Source organism: Hippocampus guttulatus, chromosome 9 (genome assembly GCF_054856545.1).
Source record: "Hippocampus guttulatus isolate MCC_2025c chromosome 9, RoL_Hgut_1.0, whole genome shotgun sequence".
NCBI classification, from domain to species: domain Eukaryota; kingdom Metazoa; phylum Chordata; class Actinopteri; order Syngnathiformes; family Syngnathidae; genus Hippocampus; species Hippocampus guttulatus.
The window spans coordinates 10,537,052-10,560,235 of NC_141269.1; the positions used below are offsets into that span (position 1 = coordinate 10,537,052).

Sequence of the window (23,184 nt, forward strand, 5' to 3'; positions counted from 1 at the left end):
CTGGAATATCAGTAGACCTATTTTGCCAGTTCACTCTTTCTTCAAACCTTTGGGAATTTATTGATCTTGATATTGGCGGCAAAGTATTTCTGACCCATGATGACAGCAGTAACTCAGGTCAGTGCTCAGATCATTAGCTCCATGGTCCTTGACAACTCCTTTATGGTGGATTTTTTTTTCTTTCAACGAAAGCAAGCAAGACATTGAACTCTACTTTGAATGCTAGTTGATTAAGCAGGCTTGATCTATGTCGAGTTAGATTGATAGCTAGTCAGCAGCCCTCCACTGACAATGAACCTGACTGACCTTTGATTGATAACACATCAAGATGCTTCACCTTGTTCAAGAGATAATCAGATAATTTAATCCTTAATCCCGAAGTGATGGCTGTTTACTAAATTTCCCATGACTTGATAATCAAACCTTTTATTATTATTATTATTTTTATTTTATTTCTTATTTTTATTATTATTATTTTTACAGTTTTCATTTATTTTCAATTCATTTTCTAATCTCTCTGAATGTTCTGACCTCCATGCCTGTGTTGTTTTGAGCACAATACAGCGCTGCCCTGAGGCCATTTTGACGTTCTGCTTGGACGTCGTTCGATCTAATAATACAGCAATAACACAATAAAAATGTAGCGGATATCATGTTGTTTATTGTGTTTTAGACACGAGCAAACTGAATCTACAGAGCCTCTCCCGCTTTCAGCTAAATCCATTTTACCTTACAATTTTCCCCAACCAATTCCACATAACCTTCTTAATGATCAATTTATTGATTAACTAATTAGGCTGCCCATCCATAGTGCACATTTAATTGATGAAATTAATGAGGGGAACTGTAATTGAAAGTTTTGATTGCATCACGTGAGCTACATGATGATTTCTTGCCGTCCGCTCGTGTTTGTTAGCGTTGTGGAAAAAAATCTTGCCGCTCATGTCAGTTGGGCCTTTAAAAGACTCTTATTGTTGTCGATCCCATCCATCTATTTGTTAGTGGCCTGTGACATGAGTGCAGCAGTACACCAAGCTGTCAGCCTTTCTGAGTTATGAGGCCAACGTGCTGTTTAATTTCCCCCACAATGCCTCTCATCTTACCCTCTGGTGCCTCGGTGGATTCTTTTGCATTCTAGTGAACCACAAAATTTTGTGACGCCGTGGGGTGCTGAGTAACTGCTTATAACAGGAACATACTTTATATGCTGCATTAAAACGCTATAAGGAATGGTGAATATTCCTTTGACACACTAAAGAGAACAACCCCACAAAATTTGAATGTTTAAAAAAAAAACAAGTACTGTATGTGAAATGGGTCCTTAAAATGGTGAAAAATCAAACTATTCTCTCCGCTGTCAAACACTGTGAGGAGAAAAGACCCTGCTCAGCTGTCAAATGTCAGTCAAATTACCACTATGCTCACCCAGAAAAATGGATTCCATTTCGTCAAGGATCTCTTTTTTGCTCACACCAAGTGTGAATGTTTTCAAATGCAGTTTGAAAACTATGCTTTCTTCCCATAATTCATCTATAAAGCATTTTTTCTTGCATTGTATATTCTTTTAGTAATCTGAGTAAGATACTGTTTATTTCTTTACATTTTTCTTGAAATGTCATTCGATCTTTTGGTAAATGGTTCACATAATGAATGGATGGATGGAAATATGAGCTCAATATGTGTCAAGTTGATGGAATTGAAAGCAATGGAGAAACGGTGTTGTACTCGTCAAAAGTCATCATCTTCCGGATTGTTTTCTGAAGAATATTTTTCTTGAATTTATTGACATTTAACTCACAGTTGTCCGTACATCCCATCTGGCTGTGTGTGAGGCTGAAAAAACAGTGTTATTTTCCCAGGTGTGTGTCAGATTCCTCTCGGGATGTTGCGGCTTCTAGGGGCTGTATGACAGCGCTTTGCACTAGGGAGCCAAAACACACAAGCACAAACACGCGCGTGCGCGCACACACACACGGACACACACAGTCATGCATGGTTTAACAAGAGGTCTGAAAACACTCTATGACACTGCCAAGAGAATTGAATGTTTGGTTTTACTGCCTTCGTAAACCGCGATGACTTCAACAGACAGATTGTAATCTTCGTCACTGCTCCTCAACCTCGATGAGCATGAACGATGACCTGAGGGTTCCGAGGGCAACCGTGTGAGGTGAAGACTTTTGCAATCAATATTTCATGAGGATGAGTAAGACAGATGTTGGAGCAGAGTTGGGATTGTTCGTGTGTGCGCGCTGGGCAAACTGAAACATACTGTCAGCTCCATCTCTTGCCATCTCTCTTGTTGGTTTCGCTCCCCCCTTTCGTCGTGTTCTCCCTCCCTCGCCTCTCCAGTCCTCGTCACCCCCTCTCTTGCACTGCCCCCCCCCCACCGCTGTCCTCTCTCCTCTCTGTCTGAGGTTGTGTGTGTGTTTGGCAACAGCTCTGGGTTTTCATGCCGTACAAGGCAGCTGGCAAACCACAGTATGATGCTGGGGAAAGACTACATGCTTGCCATTGTCATTGTCAATTATGAGGGTAGGTGTGTTTCTCGGTCTCTCTGCGACTGTGGGCTAGTTTGAGCCGTGCATGTGTGTCAGTGAGTGAATGGGAGTCCAAGTTTTATTACCAAGGCAGTTTTCTGAATGCCTGCTGTTTGTGTGTGTGCTCCTGGTATTAAGTATGTATTGATGGGATTAATGCAGTTGGTTTCTGTGTGTGTCTGTGTGTTCGCTGTGACCCAACATAACGTGTGTGTGTATTTATATTTTTATTTTTTTCAGTTTTGCGACACAAGCTCTCCCTTGCCCCTTACACTCAACTCGCCACAGAGCTGGCTGCATGCTAACTGTAGCTAATGTGGCTAAATGGAAAGAGCGCATATTTGTATGAGCAACACGGGTGCATGCTCGCAATTAGTCTCGGTGGCGTCATGCTCAGACTTCAAATCCCGTGATGACCCACATGAAGGGATGCTGCCCGAGGGTGACGGTGCAAACTTTGAAGCATGATGCAGCCTTCGAGCCAAGGCTGTTGGAGCTTTCTGTCTCTGACATTCTATTCTCTATCTCTCTCTCTCTCTCTCTCTCTCTCTCTCATTTGCTCTCTCCCTCTCTTGCTCTTCTGAGTGTTTATATGCCTAATCCACATCCACTTGTCACCTCATCTCACACCAGTACCCTCTCTGCAGACGCTTATACTTTGACGCTCTGACCTATTTTTGCTTTCCGTAGGCGAATACCAGAAGCTCCTACTTTTACTCAAGCCCCCTTTTCCAGAATCCAAATCAGCACAAGGTGGTAGCTTCTTTTGGCAGAGGACAAAAAGTCAAGGCCTGTGTTTTTATGGTTGATGATCACATGTCTCCCTCTCTGAGCATCCTTAGTTTCCATTAGGCTCGTGCTTGTAAAAATCTGTAAGAGCATTTGAGTAGACTTGGAGAGGACCTTGATGAAGAACTTATGGCGGGGCAGTGAGAAGTGAATAATTGAATACGACAGACATGTCGAGGTCGTCGGTCATCCGTCATTTTATCAGGAGCTGTTGAGTACTCTTCAGGGTTATTACTAGGGTTCAAATTATAACCAAGGCTTTGTTGGGGTCTCTGCAATTTTAGTAGTGCATGAAAGTGCGTACTTGCTTGTGTGCATTTCTGCATGTACACACAAATAAGACTATAACATCAGGAGAAAAAAAAACTGGTTGGCTAGAGTACATCATAACACTACAGAGAAAAAAAAGTTCAAATCCACTGAGTGGAAACGGCGTAAACCAAAATTGTGGGATTAAGTCGCAGTTCTGGAAATTGATTTTTTGTTTTTCCTATGATGTTTTACCTTACTGGTGAATGTACAGTTATTGGTAGCTTGATGATATGGCAATCCTGTCATTCCTGACTGAAAATAGTGGGTTTTCTTATGTCTCATTATCATGAATACTACCATGACATGGAAAATGCATTGCACAACAATTGAGGAGGAAAAATCAATTGTTTTATGCTCGACGACCCTTTGCACTGAAAAATGTTGTCAAAGCTTTTGTTTTTGAATAATGGCGCTTTCATATTTACATTTGAGCATTGGAATATATTCATACTTTCATTGGTTCAATAAAAATAACAACAACGTATTGTATACACATATTTTGTCCATACTAAAAATGGCATTTTTGTCCCAAGTCTGGTTAAGAAGTGCATGGTCTTAGATGCCCCCTTCAATCATTTAACTTGACCATCCCTCTTTTAGACGATTCAATGCTTCCAACATTCTGGGAACAGTTTTAAAATGACCTTTTTTTCCCCAGCATGAATCTTACACTAGATAGCTAGACAGAGGATAAATGGAATGAGTGTCCAAATGCAAGATCTAGAGTGCCAGAAGATGGTGTCTAGATCGTGTGTGTTCAAGCCTTCGAGTGATTTCTTTGGCTAAACAACGCGAACTTAACTGAACACACCCGTTTGTGTGCGAGCAAGTGCCTACATTTCATTCGAGCCCAAGCCTGTTAAGGCCATCACTATGACATATCACCTGCTGTCTTGGACACGGCCCCTCAGGCTTCGTTTCATCAGCTTGGTCAGCACATTAAAGGCTCTCTGTTGCACTTGCCCTCGCGCTCTCTCTCTTGCTCTCTCTTCCCCTCTTCTTTTCTCTCTCTCTCTCTTGCTCTTTGCTCTCTATTTTAACTCTTTCTCACTCTCTCGCTCCCTCTCCTCCCCCCCTTTCTCTCTCACTCTGTTTTTCTCTCCTCACTCTCTCACTCCCTCTCCTTCCCTCGTTCGCTTTCTCTCTTTCTGTATTTCCTGTTTTTCTCTCTCGCTCTCTTGCTCATTCTCCTTTGCCTACTTGCTCACTCTGTCTCTCATTCTCCCAGTCACTACCCTGCATCATCCAGAGGTCTTTAGAATATTTTAGTTGGGTTGTTTAGCAAAATGAGGAAAAATAATGAGAAAAAATCTACAAACTACAACCACAATGATAAAAGTATTGTTGAATTAACAACGATTTGACATCATATTACTCATTGCTCTACAAAAACATTGAATGGAAGTTATGTTGGATCCTATTTGATTGGTGTAACAAACAAAGTCTTGGATGAGAGTGTGTGAGTGAATTGCCGCCTTTTGGCGTTTTTAACCATCTTCTCGAAGTTCACTAGCACCATAATGCTATAAACAGCTGTGAACGTGTAAATGTTGTTTGATACTTTCCGACGAACAGACCTTTTATAAGAGATGTGGGTGCTATAAGAGTGATTTAAAGTTTGCATTTCATCACCACACTATGTCAGTGTGGGTGTTTGTGTCATCTTGGTACCTGCTGTATTTCCTCCAAATGTGTCGCTGTCAAATAAATTACATCAGCCAGCTGCTCCGCGTTGTGGAGATGCGCTCTTTATGCTACTGAGATGTTTAAATCGCAGCGTACATTCTCAGCCTGCTCTGACATCTGCAATGAATCAAGACAACTTTGTTGGCCATCCCAAAAAGAAACCAAACAAAAAATAAAAATAACAGATGTCCTCTGCCATCACATGGGCCGCATTCAAGCTGAGGTTTGCAAAAATGATGTCATTTCCTTTTTGCTTATTTTGGCAGATTTCACCGATGGTGGGAAAAAAAATGCTGCACAAGTGAGAGCTTATGAGCGCATAAAGAAAAAGTTTTCAAGCAGCAATCTTCTGTAAAACAAGCTTATGCCTGCTTTCTGCTTTTACTAGAAGCACATACAAATGGCGTCTTGGAAACATCATCATGTTAGTTTTTCCACCATGAAATCAGTCTCAGTATGGCTCTTGCTAGCAATACAAACAGCTAATATTCCCATCACAAATGTTAGACATAACTTCTAATAACTTAAGGCAAAGTCCAATGCATACAATAAGATGATACAATAAATGTGTGTAAAAATACTTTTCCAAAAATGACTAAAGCAGGTGTAAGGGAGAGTCTGTTGCCGTCCTCCGCTATATTGTGAATCATTGTTCATGCCCATGTTATACTTATTTTTTTTTCTTGTGTGTTTTTACAGTTTACTTATTGATTGTAAAGTACTCTCATGTGGGATAGGAAAACCACAATCCTTGATGCACCTTTTTTTGGTCATTTATTGACTGCCAGCACAGCAGCAAAACTCAAGCACAGTCGTACAGTAGCTGGTGTCGGCCACAGCTCATCACCTAGTCACATCTCAACCCACCAGGCCCCGCCTCTTAGAGGCACATGCACAGATGCTACAATGCATACATTATTTTCTGAACTTTTTATACTTACAATTATTTTTTTGTGTTCAAATACATTGACAATATGTTTAAAAAGTCTGTTTATAACTTTAATAACTTTAAATGTGTGTTTGAAAATCACCTAATTTCACCTGTCCACCATTATGCTTATTGACTTGTTTACCCTAATTTCTGTTAGGTAACGTCTGTCCTTTTTTTCAGCAGATATCTGGAATGAGCAGTCATTCCAAACGGACTCGGATCTGCCGCCTGGATGGAAAAAGATCACAGACATGGCGGGTATCTACTACTGGCACATTCCCACGGGCGCTACCCAATGGGAGCGACCCGCTACCCACCTTACACCCCATGGACAGACAGAACCCGACGCACCTGGTGACCACAAATGCTCGACACCACGTAAACAATCGCTTGGTTCACTCAGCCCCTCCCCCACTCCTGACCAAGAGGTGAGAGAATGGAGAATGCAAACATGTATGCCAAGTTAACCTTGTTTTGGACAAACCCCTCATTTAATTCTCTTTTGTGCTTGAGGTAATGATCAACATCTGGTTTGAGGAAACCTGACAAATGTGGTTTAAAGCTTATTGCAAAGTAATCAGGGCAGAAAATGAATAGGTCTTTGAGGAATATTAAAATGCCATGAGGAAAATTATTGTCTCGTAGTTTTAGCTTCTGATAGCTATTAGTCAACTGTGCATGCAGTGAATTGAAAGTAGTTCCTGATATTCATCATTCTTCCACAGTATACAAAAGAATATGTTTGGATGTGTGAAATCATATTTTCATGACTCATAACATTAGGCATACAAGCACAATCTAAGCTCCAATGCAAGAGCTTTATTAATTGTGCTTCTATATAGATGAGACTGGTGGTTGTAAGTCACTGTACCGCATCTTACCGAGAGCTGGGTCTTGTATTTCGGAGTCCTTATTTAATGACGGTAAACCTCCACCTTTTTGCGATTTGACGGATTCACGGATTGAGCAATTTAAAAATGAAATAAATGCACATATTTTCAGGTTGATGTCATTTTTCTATTTTGCCCGAAGATGCCAGACTCTGACTAAGAGCAAAATTAGTAATTTGTGTTGTATGTGTGTCTGTGCCAACTCTCTTGGCTGATGATTTTTGTAGGTCATGTAAGTGCTTGTGTATTTAGCTCGGGGGGTTAGCGGAAATAATGGAGTCTCTGCCTCGTGTATGGTTTTGCGCTGCTGAGTGGCCATTAACCCCTTAAACCGAGCTCAAGCTAACAAATGACAAAGGTCCCGTTTAGTACTTGTCAACTGGTGTTATTTGATTGTGCAGCGGTGACTTCCGGTGCCACTTTGCTGAATCAAACACTCTATAAGCCATTTTTAAGGGGAATCTCGTGAAATGAGTTTTATATGATATTTAAGTGTTCTGGGTCGATTAGTTTGTGGTATAGTTATGGCTACTTTAAACTATTTATACAGGCAATTCCGATTTTTTTTTTTTTTACGGGGCTTCAACTACTTGCAGAGAAGGTCATCTTCTATTCCCCACAACTCGTGGGCGATAGATTAGAGCGGCAACATATTTTCAATGATTCTCAGTTCTATGCAGTGCAGGTCTACACAACTCTACACTAAAATCCTAAATACATTATAAAATATGACCTTGTCGATCAAAAACTGACCACTATGTTATGATTGTATATGATTGTGCAGTCTTACCGTATTGGCCCGAATATAAGACGGCCCTGATTATAAGAAGACCCCCTCTTTTTCAAGACTCAAGTTTGAAAAAAGACTTTTTGGACACCAAATTAATTTTTATACAGAAAATAATTACAGTACATCTGAAACAAATGATTATAACAATATATTTGAGAGAAAAAGCATGTTATTTTACCTCATTAAAATCTTAATATCTGAACATTTAAATATGTAAACTAAAATGCAATCATATTCGTAAATGAATGGCCTCTGGTTTTTCCATCCATCCATCCATCCATCTTCTACCGCTTATCCGGGGCCGGGTCGCGGGGGCAACAGCTTTAGCAGGGAAGCCCAGACTTCCCTCTCCCTAGCTACTTCTTCCAGCTCTCCCCGGGGGATCCCGAGGCGTTCCCAGGCCAGCTGGGTGACATAGTCACTCCAGCGTGTCCTGGGTCTTCCCCGGGGTCTCCTCCCGGTGGGACATGCCCGGAACACCTCACCAGGGAGGCGTTCAGGAGGCATCCGAATCAGATGCCCAAGCCACCTCATCTGGCTCCTCTCGATGTGGAGGAGAAGCGGCTCGACTCTGAGCCCCTCCCGGATGACCGAGCTTCTCACCTTATCTCTAAGGGAGAGCCCGGACACCCTGCGGAGAAAACTCATTTCGGCCGCTTGTATCCGGGATCTCGTTCTTTCGGTCACGACCCATAGCTCGTGACCATAGATGAGGGTTGGAACGTAGATCGACCGGTAAATTGAGAGCTTCGCCCTTTGGCTCAGCTCCTTCTTCACCACGACAGACCGATACAACGTCCGCATCACAGCAGACGCTGCACCGATCCGCCTGTCGATCTCTCGCTCCCTCCTGCCCTCACTCGTGAACAAGACCCCAAGATACTTAAACTCCTCCACTTGGGGCAAGATCTCTCCCCCGACCCGGAGGGGGCACTCCACCCTTTTCCGACTGAGGACCATGGTTTCAGATTTGGAGGTGCTGATTTTCATCCCAACCGCTTCACACTCAGCTGCGAAACGCTCCAGTGAGAGTTGGAGAGCCCCGTTTGAAGGAGCCAACAGCACCACATCATCTGCAAAAAGCAGGGATGCAATACTGAGGCCACCAAAACGGACGCCCTCAACGCTTCGGCTGCGCCTAGAAATTCTGTCCATAAAGATTATGAACAGAATCGGCGACAAAGGGCAGCCTTGGCGGAGTCCTACCCTCACTGGAAACGATTCCGACTTACTGCCGGCAATGCGAACCAAACTCTGACATCGGTGGTATAGTGACCGAATAGCCCGTATCAGGGGGTTCGGTACCCCATACCCACGAAGCACCCCCCACAGAACTCCCCGAGGGACACGGTCAAACGCCTTCTCCAAGTCCACAAAACACATGTAGACTGGTTGGGCGAATTCCCACATACCCTCGAGGACCCTGCTAAGGGTGTAGAGCTGGTCCACTGTTCCACGGCCGGGACGAAAACCACACTGCTCCTCCTCAATCTGAGGCTCGACTTCCTGACGGACCCTCCTCTCCAGCACCCCTGAATAGACCTTACCAGGGAGGCTGAGGAGTGTGATCCCTCTGTAGTTGGAACACACCCTCCGGTCCCCCCTTTTAAAAAGAGGGACTACCACCCCGGTCTGCCAATCCAGAGGCACTCTCCCCGTTGACCACGCGATGTTGCAGAGGCGTGTCAACCAGGACAGCCCCACAACATCCAGAGCCTTGAGGAACTCCGGGCGGATCTCATCCACCCCTGGGGCCCTGCCACCGAGGAGCTTTTTAACCACATCGGTGACTTCAACCACAGAGATAGGAGAGCCCACCTCAGGGTCCTCAGACTCTGCTTCCTCCAAGGAAGACGTGTTGGTGGAGTTGAGGAGGTCTTCGAAGTACTCTGCCCACCGGTTCACAACGTCCCGAGTCGAAGTCAGCAGCGCCCCATCCCCACTGTACACAGTGTTAGTGGTGCACTGCTTCCCCCTCCTGAGACGTCGGATGGTGGACCAGAATTTCCTCGAAGCCGTCCGGAAGTCGGCTTCCATGGCCTCACCGAACTCTTCCCACGCTCGGGTTTTTGCCTCGGCGACCACCGAAGCTGCGTTCCGCTTGGCCAGTCGATACCCGTCAGCTGCCTCTGGGGTCCCACAGGCCATAAAGGCTCGATAGGACTCCTTCTTCAGCTTGACGGCATCCCTTACTGCTGGTGTCCACCAGCGAGTACGAGGGTTGCCGCCACGACAGGCACCAACCACCTTACGGCCACAACTCAGATTGGCCGCCTCAACAATAGAGGCACGGAACATGGTCCACTCGGACTCAATGTCCCCCGTCTCCCCCGGAACATGGGAAAAGCTCTGTCGGAGGTGGGAGTTGAAACTCCTTCTGACAGGGGATTCTGCCAGACGCTCCCAACAAACCCTCACAATACGTTTGGGTCTGCCAGGACGGACCGGCATCTTCCCCCACCATCGGAGCCTACTCACCACCAGGTGGTGATCAGTTGACAGCTCCGCCCCTCTCTTCACCCGAGTGTCCAAAACATGCGGCCGCAAATCCGATGATACAACCACAAGGTCGATCATCGAACTACGGCCTAGGGTGTCCTGGTGCCAAGTGCACATATGGACACCCTTATGTTTGAACAAGGTGTTCGTTATGGACAATCCGTGGCGAGCACAGAAGTCCAATAACAAAACACCACTCGAGTTCTGATCGGGGGGGCCGTTCCTCCCAATCACGCCCCTCCAGGTCTCACTGTCATTGCCCACGTGAGCATTGAAGTCCCCCAGCAGAACAAGGGAGTCCCCAGCAGGAGTACTCTCCAGCACACCCTCCAAGGACTCCAAAAAGGGTGGGTATGCTGAGCTGCCGTTTGGTGCATATGCACAAACAACAGTCAGGACCCGTCCCCCCACCCGAAGGCGGAGGGAAGCAACCCTCTCGTCTACCGGTGTGAACCCCAATGTACAGGCACTGAGCCGGGGGGCAATGAGTATGCCCACACCTGCTCTGCGCCTCTCACCATGAGCAACTCCAGAGTGGAAGAGAGTCCAACCCCTCTCGAGAGAACTAGTACCAGAACCCAGGCTGTGTGTGGAGGCAAGTCCGACTATATCCAGTCGGAACTTCTCTACCTCACACACCAGCTCGGGCTCCTTCCCTGCCAGAGAGGTGACATTCCATGTCCCAAGAGCTAGCTTCTGCAGCCGAGGATCGGACCGCCAGGGTCCCCGCCTTTGGCTGCCGCCCAGCTCGCATTGCACCCGACCCCTTTGACCCCTCCCACGGGTGGTGAGACCATGAGAAGGGGGACCCACGTTGCCTCTTCGGGCTGAGCCCGGCCGGGCCCCATGGGTGTAGGCCCGGCCACCAGGCGCTCGCCAACGAGCCCCACCTCCAGGCCTGGCTCCAGAGGGGGGCCCCGGTGACCCGCGTCCGGGCAAGGGAAACTGAGATCCTTTAATTTTTTTTATCATAAGGGGTCTTGGAGCCGTGCTTTGTCTGGTCCCTCACCTAGAACCTGTTTGCCATGGGTGACCCTGCCAGGGGCATAAAGCCCCAGACAACTTAGCTCCTAGGATCATTGGGACACACAAACCCCTCTACCACGGTAAGGTGACGGCTCACGGAGAGGGCCTCTGGTTTTTGAAATGTAAATTACATCATAACTCCTCCTCAGCTGCCGGTTAACCTGGCCGATCTTCAACCTACTTTTCTCCAGATTGTCACTACGTTTCTGCATTTTCTGTTATCTCTTCTATTATCTTCTTCTCTTTTCCTTCTTACCGTTATTTTTTATTTTTCGTCTTCGTGCTACCGTTATTTTTATTCTTCGTGACAGGAGTTCACTTTGGCCTGGGGAGTCAAGTTCAGTATTCACTTCAATAATATCTGGCGCCATCTAGCGTCACGAATGGGTCTAATGTCTAGACCCCAAATATAAGACAACCCCCACTTTTTCAGTCTTATTTCAATGCAAAAAACACCGTCTTATATTCGGGCACTGTATTTAATAATTTGGTGAGTGAGTGTTTGCATTTAAGACTTCTCGGGAGATATCCGCTGACCTCTCACCGCTTTGCTTTTGCTAGTGCATGTGTTTACCTTTTTTTGTATGTGTGTCTGTAGTTATGTCAGGCCGAGGTCTTCTTCAGGGGCTCCACCCGCTCTGGGAGCACCACCTCCGACAGCTCAGTGGAGCCTCTCCACGAACACATTCTGCCAACATGCGGATTTGTCAACAGCTGCTATTTTGTAAGTCAAACTGCACGCGCCTCTTTTCTTGGCCTTGATGGACATGGTCTGAACATGCGGTGAGAATTAGTCTTCATGACCCAATCTCTAGTTTCCTGTGTACCTGACAACAAGAAACAACCTCACAAAGCAGGCAAGCAATGAGAGCAAGGCAGAGAGAAGACTGTCAATAATCCAGTGGCGGAGTTGAACACAAGAAGAGTCAGACAATCAATCAGTCAGTCATGCAGAATGATGGATAGTCACGGAGAGGAAAGCAGATTGATAGAGAGCTGCTAGATAAAACATTGACTTAGAACGGATTGACTGAGGTTGGCAGATAGATGGGCCACGATCCATCCAAGCACATCCATCTGGTGTCAATGTTTTCTGCCTCGCATTTCAATGCACCTGCGCGTGCTACATTTAGCCACTTCATTTCACGTTGTGAGCATAGAAACCTACCCATAGAAAAATTTTGAAAAGCGATTGAAAGGTTTTTACGGTCTAGCAATGGCTACGGCTGTTTCAATCAGTGTAATTCCACATTTGTGCTCTGTATCTGACGTGCTTGACGAGCGCAGGACAGAGCAGATGAACAGTTTGACAGAAAATTTTAACTTGTGGAACATTCATTTGTTGACATTTGTGTGTGTCACAGCCGTATCGCACACACCTCCCATCTCCTTGGTTAATAATTGGGCAGCAAGTTCTAATTTTGATTTGATTTTTTTTATCACTCACTATTTTACCTATTTTCCTCTTTCGAAACATGGTCGAAATAATGTATCTCATTTGTATGCCTTTTTTTCTGTATAGCCCCGATCTACATCGCTACAGGGGATGTCAGATCAAGAGTGCACCCCCCAGCATCAAGAAGACAAAGACAAGGTGGGAAAAGTTTTTCTTTTGGCCCTTTTTTTTTTTTTTTCAAATCTTCTCCAGTCATTGAAATTCTTGCTGATTGTCATGTATTTTCATATTTTACTAATTCTACATGGAACGGTGAATGTTCAATAGGAGCAAGGAAGGTTTTGGAGCTTAACAGTTTTTCCTGGAGTTGCTCCTCATTGTAACAAACACCGGTGTGCAGTGAGCAAGTTAGTTAACCGCTTTGTTCTGTCTCTCTCTCCTTGACTCCCCCTCTCAACCTTGACCCCCCAACTATATATGTACTTGTGTTTTAAACGCCATTCGTAGAAACACATGTGGGGTGATTTTGGCGGGAAGATTGATAGTGAGGTGTGGAAGGCAAGTATCATGCATTTATTGAGCCTTATCGCCACCTCAAGCTGTGATTGTGTGGATTAATTATCATTAGATGCTCCGCATTAACTACCTGGACAGCATGTGCGAGCTGCAGCTCTAACATCAACCGGACGAGCACAGTATTGTCATATGCTTGATGAGCAGAGACATCTCGCTGCTGCAGCACCACACTTGTCTTTCTTGTCTGTTCACTCAACCTTCTTCCTGCTGCATAGAAATGAATGTGTTTGCGCAGACTGTTTGTACATACGACGCAAACTCCCTTTGCTTGATGTCTGAGCATGTCCTGTTACACAAAAGTGCATCATTGCCATCCCTCCATCCAGCCAGAGCACTCTGCTATGCACTTTGGATGCATGTTTGAATTGAATGTTTAATGGTTTGTGACAATTTTTTGTCCTTTTAGCCTTTCTTCCACATGCACGCCGTGGCCTTTTACATATGATGTACAATATTGACATCAAATTGCATTATAGCCTATTTAAAACCGGTGCACTGCAAATTAGGGGTTGAACTATCTGATGCATTGTCTTCAGCAATCCGCAACGTCGCTTTGAGCTTGAAGTTGATTCATCGACAGTCACGTTTTGACTATCCTGGGTCCATGCATCAAAATCAATAAATGTAAAAATGAGATCGGGAGCACAGTCCCTTGCAAAATATGCTCTTCTATCCTCAAAAATAACAAAGGCACCTGCTAACACTGTCAGTCGAACAGCCTGAATCCTCACGCCAGCCCTCAATGCCCTCCTATTACAGAGATATTACATACATTATTATTAATATTAAATATTATTATTATTTTATAGCAATTAGCTTCCTGTGGTTCGTTGTAACGAGGGCCTTTTGTAGGAAAAAGCTGGTCATTATAATGAAGTTTACGTTATAATAAAGGTGTTGGTTGTAAGCAAAATTGGCAAATGGAAAATGAATTACATGAAATCAGAACTTTGAAATGTAAACATTATAGCTGTGGAAATGTTCTAAACGGGGTTCGACTTTATAATGAGGATGGAGCCAGAGAAAGTTGATAGATGTCGTGACGGAAGAAGACATGAGGGCAGTTGGTGTTCGAGAGGAGGATGAAAGAGGAAGGCGGAGATGAAAAAGATGATGCGCTGTGGCAACCTTTAACAAAATGAGACGAGCCGGAAGGAAAAGAAGATGATTAGAAAAACTAAAATAGACTGTTCTGTGAGGCAGATGTTTGGAGATGCAGAAACACAGTTGTTCTTTTTGGAAATATTTTGAAACTTGACCCAATGTTTTTCCAAACGTATAAAGAAATATTTGTTCATGGGTTTCCAAAGAAGTGGGGAAAACGCAACATAAAAAGCTTGACCCAGGCTTTCTCTATTCATGCACCAGAGTAAAGGATAATAACTGACCTCACCACACAATATTCATGGTTCCATATGTGAAGAGGGCTTTTAGGTCTTATGTGCGTTTTGGTTGTTGTCCTACATTCTGACTAGAATGTTTCTGCACACCAGGACTTGCAGGCGGCCACGGTGAACCCTGACCCCAGCTTAAAGGAGTTTGAGGGTGCAACGCTGCGCTATGCATCACTAAAGTTAAGGTAAAATCACATCAATTTTGCCAAACCATCATACTGTAGTTTTAAATTCTCTCTCTGCTCTTGTGACTCAATTACACAATGCTTCACCTGCATCTGGTTAGTTTCTCCTATCGAGTGTTTAATCACTGTTGAATAACTTTCGACGAAGCAGGAAATGTACTCTCCCAGTCAGGAAATGGATGTCTGTTAGTGTAATGACTGCTCTGGTGGATTTGTGTTCAGCGGAGCTAATGGTCGCCACAGCACTACTCCATTGCTAATCTTATAACGGCATCACTCCATTCCATAGCTTCCTTTGATGTTCTTTCCAGGAACCGTCCAGCAGTGGAAGAAGACGACTCGAGCAGCGGCAACAGTGATCCACAATCAAAAGTAAAGACTAGTTTACCAAACCGAGCCTTCGAAGATGTGTTTGATAGCACCACCTAGTGGTGATAACGAACATTAGCGGCACTTGCTTCCTGTCTGCATTTATTTGCTCTTTCTGACTGTTCAACCTATTCAAGACATGTAATCCACCTCTTAATGCCGCCACTATCACATTGCAATTAACTCATTCACTCCCAAAGACATATTTATATGAATTTTCACACTCCACACGTTCGACCCCAGATACTTAATACTAAACTTTTCCAAGACTTAGGGTAAAAAAAAAAGGGGTCTTGAATTGGCTGGTACTGAATGAGTTAAAGAAGACACAAACATGCAATATAACGGCACAGAATTGTACATCATCTGCAGGAGTTTAGAATCAATATGTACAAAACCCGTTTTCATAAACATATATTTGAGATGCTGATTATAATTCTTAAATGTAATGTGTGCAGATTGTCATAGGAAGTCAGGTTTGAAGGCCGATTTGAAGGAGATTATAACAAGAAGATCATTATCAGGATTAGAAAACGGGTGTATTTGCACACCGTAATTACTGCACTTGTCTGACATGCTTACTGAACAGAAAGATAAACAGTGTCATCTGCTGGATATGATACTGCACTGCCTCCCCTGCGCCAAATGCAGAGTCACCCATGCAGTGATGTCCAGCAACCATTATATTTGTAAAAGTGGAATTTTTGACACAGTCCCGGACTCGTTTTAGTGACTTACAAGACAAATTATTTTCTTTTGCCTAGTTTTGAGTGTCTCCATAGCCTATTTACCTGCACTGAATGTCAGAGTACAGAGTGAGACAGACACTCAATGGGCCCACTCACCCAAACATCCCTGCATTGAAAATGTGGAGTGCACTTTGTCTTCCATAAATAAAACACATTGCTCTACTTTATAAACCGGGTCATCCATTGCACACTTTGCAGAAGTTCACATAGTACATCCGTTGTTTACATTTTTATCGTGTGGCTCTCCTATCTGCAGAGATGTTCGCACTTGTCTGTTGATTGCTGACATGCCCATTTTAGCCGTTAATTACTCCAAATAATCCAGAGAAAGGATGTAAAATTACAAGATGATCATCTCTTTTGTTTGGGATCGTGGCTATTTGTTGTAGTGGGTTGAACAAGGTGACAGAGTCCTGTCTGACCGGGCAATAAATATTTGATGGAGACGCGGCTCGCTCTATTTGCCGTCTCCTGTCTGTATCAGCCAAGATGAACGTTCGTCTCCCCCTGATTGTATTGTGCAACTGATATTATTTGCATCAGGGGTTAACATATACCAGTGAAAGCAAATGTGACAAAAGTTCTGAAGTCCTTTATTTTTATTTTTAACAAATTCAGTCTCTTAAAATACATTCACTCTGTCAGGTTTACATACTTGGTTGTCTTTTTAGCTGGATAAGTAGTGTAGATAAACTTTTGGAGTTTTATGATCTTGTGTTGAAAATAACTAGTGTAATTGATGGCGTGGTAATGAAGCCACCATTGCTGTACAACACAAGTCAAAATAATTAGTTTGTCTCATTAGTCTGAATAATACATTTTGTTATGGAGAACGCAATGGTTTTTAGTGAATTCGATTTTTTTACTATGAATAAATGACCCCCACTAATGAATGAATTTATTTTCTTTTTGGTGCAATCAGGTGCTCTTTGCAGGTCTCTGGCCATGTGACTCCGTTTATTGTGGTCTTTTTTTGCTCGTGTGTCTCAGTGTTTTGCAGTCCGCTCTCTGGGATGGGTGGAGATGGCCGAGGAGGACTTGGCACCTGGCAAGAGCAGCGTGGCCGTGAACAACTGCATACGGCAGCTGTCCTACTCCAAAAACGACATCCGAGACACAGTCGGGATCTGGGGCGAGGTGAGGGAGAGAGTGGTGTTTTGTGACAGTGTTAGACTGACATCGAGAGCCGGAAGCCAGCCAAATGAAGTGATGAAAAATAGGAGCAATATTATCAAGCTTTTTCATTCTCTGGGGTGGCTGCAATTCATTTGAAGAGACATCATCCATTTCCTACTGCTTTTTTTTCTGAAGTCTGTGTGTATATTTAATAAAGGAACACCGAGACTGTGCACTACGCCGAAAGGAACTGACAAACGTCAGAGAAAGAAACTTATTTATATGATTGAGCGGCTCAGAGAATAGATGGATTTTCTCATCCAGTTTTCTGTTATTAATGTTGTTCCAGCTCCATGTAGACTAAAGTTTTGGGACACACGGTCGTTTCACCCACAGGAAGTGACAGTTGTTTCTGTTCCATTTTGGAGTACGTCTATGGGAACGTTCATCCATTCATCCATATCGATTGCATCCATCCAACGTGACCGATTATGTCATAAGAGGCATGACACAAAAGCTCCAGATACTGTAGCTGTCACCGTTGGCGAACGTTAATACTGCACGCTTAATAAACGTGCGTGTGTTTGTGTTCATTTGTATAGGGGAAGGACATGTACCTGTTGCTGCAGGATAATATGTTGAACCTGGTTGACCCGATGGACCGCAGTGTCCTTCACTCTCAGCCAATCGCCAGCATCCGCGTCTGGGGCGTTGGTCGTGACAATGGCAGGTAGGTTACCGTGGCAACGTAATGGCAACCTAAATTAGACCTGGGCCCTAATATTTCCTACTACAGTACTGTGTTACCGCACTGGTGTACTTTTTAAACAAGACGGATGACTTGACTGCAGGGAGAAAGATCATTGATGATGAAGGGACTGAACAAAATCTGAAATTATCATGACGAAGCACTGCATGAACTGAAAGGGCGAGTTACCGTTTCTTGTTCACCACAAAACACATCACCGCTGCCCTTCACATTCGCCTCTATTTGTTCTTCGCTGCCCATTCTCCTTATTGTAAGAAGGTGAAGGACAATTAAAACGCGAAGAAGGCTTTCAGCCAATCATGAATAATCGACTCACCCGACACTGTGGTGGGAGGATAGAGGAAGATGATCCAGTAGAGGGCGCTGTGTCCCACAGGAAGAGACTGAATTGCCTGTTGGAGCCAAGTGAACAGTACATTTATGTCAATCTACCAGTTAATTCACTCGCAAAAAATGCTCTGGTCTGGTGAGTGTCATGGGCATCAGCGAATAAGAGTGTAGAATTGGCTGGCTGTTAACTGTCTAACCCATTAGGCGGTCTGTCGCGCATGACTCACCGTGAGTCACGTTCATCTGCAGCTCGTCCTTATTGCGTGTTTTCATCGTGTTTGTTCAGTAACACGATTGCCTTTGGTTTGCATTACAGGAAGTTGTAATTCCTCCCCACCCCAGCGGGAGGCGATATTTAATTACGGTAGTTGATGTCACGTGACCTTGTGTTGGCGATTGTAGACGTGTTGCTGTGGTACACATTGCCTTTTGTCTTCTTTGTGAAATGTATGCAAACGTTTTACTAACTCTTCGTTCCTGGCTCCCTGCCACCGCGCCAACTTTTTTTCTACAAAAAGAGCGAGTGTGCGACTGCATTAACATTATTCCATGTGGGAAAATGTTCCCTGCAAAGTGCCAGTGCAGAGATTTTGTGTCAAACTTTTTGTAGTTAAATTATTCAAGTTATTCGATGAATTTAAGAAGCCGTACACTCGAGGATGTACCAGTTATCAAAACACTGCAGCTCTACTTATATTTTGCCATGCACTTAATTGTGCTTCTGAGTAATCTGGCAGCAAAACTCACTTGAAAATGGCGGCTCTTTGCCCAGCCTGGCTGCCAAGTCAGGGATGCAGAACTCAATGCAGTATAATGCAAATGAATTAAGTAAATTGGATAAAATACAGAATAGTTCGCTTGCAGACAATCCGGGGGGGGGGGGAAATAAACAGCTAAAAAATGGCTGACTTGGTTGTTTTAATTGTACACTTCACCCAGACCCAGCAATTTGTGTACAAGCAATTAAAAAGTCAGTTTTCCATAATTCATGTCCCCTTTAAGACAGAGTTAATCACCCATCATTTCCACAAAATTGACAGAACTCATCAGTGAATCAATTTTACACAGTTTGGAATGCCATCGTTGAAAACTTATTTTAAATTATTAAAAACAATACCAAAATATCTCCTTCTTCATTGTACAATTCCTGACGGTTTCAAGAAAAACTGAACCTCTCTCGCTCATGGAAAAAAAAAAATCAAGTACAGATGCCCAGGTTGCTCAATAACATTTAATTTTCAAATGTTGGCAGACGTTTTTTCCCCTATTTAAAACTACTGAAGTTATGTTTTACAGTTAAAAAAAAAAACACTTTAGAATTTTGATGTTGTCATGGAAACGTTGCGGATTTAGAAAACACAGACACACACTGTATTTAACCCCCATGTGAGACAAATTGACCTTGACCTTCTCAAGTCCCGAACCTTTATTTTTGGAGCATTCTTATTTCGAGAGCTTGATAACATCTCAGTCAGCAGCATGAGGGAGGAGGAAGAGGCGGCTCAGAAGAGAAGATAGGGGAGGAGCTTAGCTGAAGAAATGGGACAGGGGGAGCTCTACTTACTACCCACTGGATCTGCAGCATGCAGCTTGAGGAGCGTGCACTCATATGCAGAGCGTCTCAAAGATTTCTTCCCAAAATGGGGGAACAAAACCGCCGTGAGTAATTTATCCACATTATTGTATTTTTTGTAATCGTAGTAGTAAGGGCCAAAACCATCAGCCCGGATAGGATAGTTTCTGTGCCTGTAGGTTTTTTTGTTCTTCTTATGTGTTCACATGATGGTTTGATGAAATGAGGTCTATTGCTATGACAGATACAAGACGCAAGTGATTTCTTTTGTAAATATGGTATTGACATTCACAACAATGTGTGCATGTGCTCCCGATCAGCTGCCACTCCTCCCATGGGCCATTAAACTCCATTGTCGCAATAGAAATTACTCCCACATTAAACTTAACATTTTCGGGTGCGTTGGCACGAGATGATGTGATTTGTGTGGAAAATGTTATACCTTAGCCCATTTCCCCCAACAGACGTGTGCACACCAACACACACTCTTAACTTTTATCTTTCTGGCGTTTTCAAATGTGCGATAATAATAATTTCCTCCTTGTCCTGACCCACTTGTTCTGCGTCAATAGTTCCCCATGGCACCTCTTTGCTTTTCCCCGCACAATTTTTATTTGAGAAACTTTTCATGTTTTGCCACTTAATTGCTCGGATTGTCTTCTCGTCCAAGGATGTTTTTTCCAGGCAAGTATTTATGTTTTTGTTATTCATTGGTTTGCTTGTTCACAAATTCTTTGAAATTATTTTGTTTTGCGTTTTTTGGAGTGCCACCACACATGGCTAGAGCACATGTAAAAATGCATTCAAGGGAACAGATTTTGGAAAATGTACTTTTTACTTTTTTTTTTTTTGCAGACAAATAGCTGGGTCTCTGGAGTGCTAGCTGACCTAAAGTGTCAAATTAAACAACCAAGTATATATGTTGTTCTTGGACAGTTTCTAAAAATATGTCGAGACTCTGAGAGAACCGCTGAGAATGTTATGAATTGTGCCGTTTCCATGAGCCAGCGGTGGCTTTACGCAAGCATTATTCATTTGTAGTCTGGATGCAGATGGGTAAACATCTCTGAGTAGCCCTTGGCTTAGCTTGACCTGAGTTGTCATGGTAAGAGAGGCCATGCTCCGCATCCCCCCCCCCCCCCCCCAAAAAAAGCAGAGCAGTTTCAAGCAGAGTTTGACAAGTGTCTTTATATATTTGGTGTAAATATCTATCTTCAGTGTTTTTGATGGAACAATGGCTGACACCTTTTATTAATACAACGTGGACCCGTTTTAATTCAAATTTTTAATAAAAAGTCTCCTTCAAAATCTTGTAAAATACTAGTATACTCTATAAAAGTTAGTTTAAATAAAGTGTCAAAGTTTAAATCATTTGAACTAAATGTGAGAAGTTCTCAGGAGCCGCATTAAGAAACAGAGTTGCACGTTCTGAGTCAAACTGTCTCATTGGCAGCAACTATATTCAGACTGTAATTTGCAATTACCATTCAGATGCGTTTTCTTTGTCATATGACTCAGATCTCAGCAGGTTATTTTGCCATAGAATTGTCCTCATGTTTGAGCCGACAGTACGTTTTGGGCCTTCAGGGTCTGAAGGCAATTTCCCCCCCATGATAGATGTTAACTGTTCCTTGACTGCATGCGAATGCAGTTTTGAAATAATTGCGTTGATCAGGCATGCCAGTTTGATTGTCAATACAGCATTTTACCGTCACAATTGGGAATGAAAAGAACTCTTATATTCTACTAACCTCTGCGCTTTCCCTCCTGGCTTCCGTGGTTCCAGAGAGAGGTAAACATATTCCTCTCCTCTTCTTTTGCATCTCGACATCATCTCCGTCATTTCTTATTGTTTCATTTCCTCTGTGCCTCCGTCTCTCTACCCCCTTCCAAGTGAGTGTGCATGAAATGAACACATTTTCGACCTTTAGGAAATGAGAGTGGCCCCCCCTCTGTCCTTTTCTGTCTGCAAACATGTTTTTATTTTATATGCACACAGACAGAGGGAGAAATTAGATCATCCCAGAGAAACCAGATTCTTTGTGCTTTTTAAACGAGCCGCCGCGACTGCCCTTCTGCATTGAGAATTTATTTATTTATTTGTTTTGTGGAAAAATGCCCAAAGCTCCCAGGAGGGTTATTGCAATGTACCGTTCTTGCGTATATGTATCGGCATGTTTGTGCGTTTCATGTTTTGCTTGTGTGTTTCTTCTCAGTGGCGATCCAATTCCTTGCGCCTTCCTTCCTGTTATGAATTGCCTCTTTTCAGTACCGCCGCCTGCTGTCACTCTATTTATCTCGCTCTCACGTCGCGCTGCGCTATCGATCTCTCGGGTCTGTCTACTTGGCCATAGCGTATATGAGTGTGGGTGTGTTTGTGTGGGTGTGTAATTTTCATAACAGGAAAGGTCAGCTCGTCTCTCATCCGTCTCGAAGTGACATCAGTCCGACCACAAGTCCCACATAGTTGTAACAAGTGAATTCCTTCATACTTTGGGGGGGGGGAAAGTCTTTCTTTTGTACAATTCTATGGTACCACATTTGCGGGAACAGTTTAAGAAATGCTCTATTATTCCTGTTCCCTTTGCACAAAGTCCACAAGTAGCGTGCTTAGATGGTTTTTGTAGAGAACAACAACCCGATCAAACACGTTTGGGATTAAGTACAAGAGCTATTTTCAAAGTGCGGTACCAATCGTGATAGGTGGGCTCACTCTCGTCGCGCACCCGAATTTCTGAATGAAATGTTCAAACTGTGCATAATGTTACCGTATCTTTTCATCGTGCATTTTTTAAGTACAGTTGGGTTGTGTTTAACTTTTATATTCAAATCAACATTTGCATTTGATCTTTATAACAGTTTTTCTTCGGTAACATTTTGAATTAGATTCTTAGTGTATGTGCATTACTTTGATGAAGTCATTGTTTCGTTTTTTATTATGTAGGGCACAGTGTTAATATTCCAACTGCAGAGTGAATTTAAATCATGCATAACATACTGAATACAAAGAATACGTTTTAGCAATACAACCTCATTTTCGATCAATGCTTTGGCCTACTATGCAATTGTATTTTCGTGGTCATGATGATGATACTTGAGGGCTAAGAAAAAGTTGGGGAGCTGCTAAACTAGAACATGCCCTCTGTCCGATCAATTGACATCCACGATCCCGACAAATTTAAAATGTCAAAAGTCTTCCCAGACGAATTGAAGCTGTTTGAACTGTGTGGAAGGGATTCCATAATATCTTTCATTATTACCTCC

The 23,184-nt window shown here is 43.5% G+C and overlaps 1 protein-coding gene and 1 long non-coding RNA gene across 6 annotated transcripts in view; one reads left to right on the forward strand and one right to left on the reverse strand.

The window, feature by feature from the left end:
* apbb2b (amyloid beta (A4) precursor protein-binding, family B, member 2b) overlaps positions 1-23,184 on the forward strand; it is a 52,067-nt gene that overhangs the window by 21,172 nt on the left and 7,711 nt on the right. For 3 of the 5 annotated variants that reach the window (XR_015101855.1, XM_086120350.1, XM_086120354.1), the window contains 8 exons: positions 6,439-6,686; positions 12,062-12,187; positions 12,986-13,057; positions 13,367-13,417; positions 14,929-15,014; positions 15,326-15,386; positions 17,123-17,269; positions 17,851-17,978. Coding sequence is in view for 4 of the 5 variants with exons in the window: in XM_086120350.1 (XP_085976476.1) it covers positions 6,439-6,686; positions 12,062-12,187; positions 12,986-13,057; positions 13,367-13,417; positions 14,929-15,014; positions 15,326-15,386; positions 17,123-17,269; positions 17,851-17,978 (919 nt within the window). In the remaining variant the exon portion in view is untranslated. The remainder of the gene's footprint in view (positions 1-6,438; positions 6,687-12,061; positions 12,188-12,985; positions 13,058-13,366; positions 13,418-14,928; positions 15,015-15,325; positions 15,387-17,122; positions 17,270-17,850; positions 17,979-23,184) is intronic. The other 2 variants (XM_086120351.1, XM_086120352.1) reach the window with 2 other exon arrangements.
* Positions 16,710-21,793, reverse strand: LOC147200273 (uncharacterized). The gene is made up of 3 exons (XR_015101857.1): positions 21,672-21,793; positions 17,866-18,409; positions 16,710-17,259 (listed from the first exon to the last, which is right to left on the reverse strand). It is a non-coding gene; the product is annotated as an uncharacterized LOC147200273 (long non-coding RNA).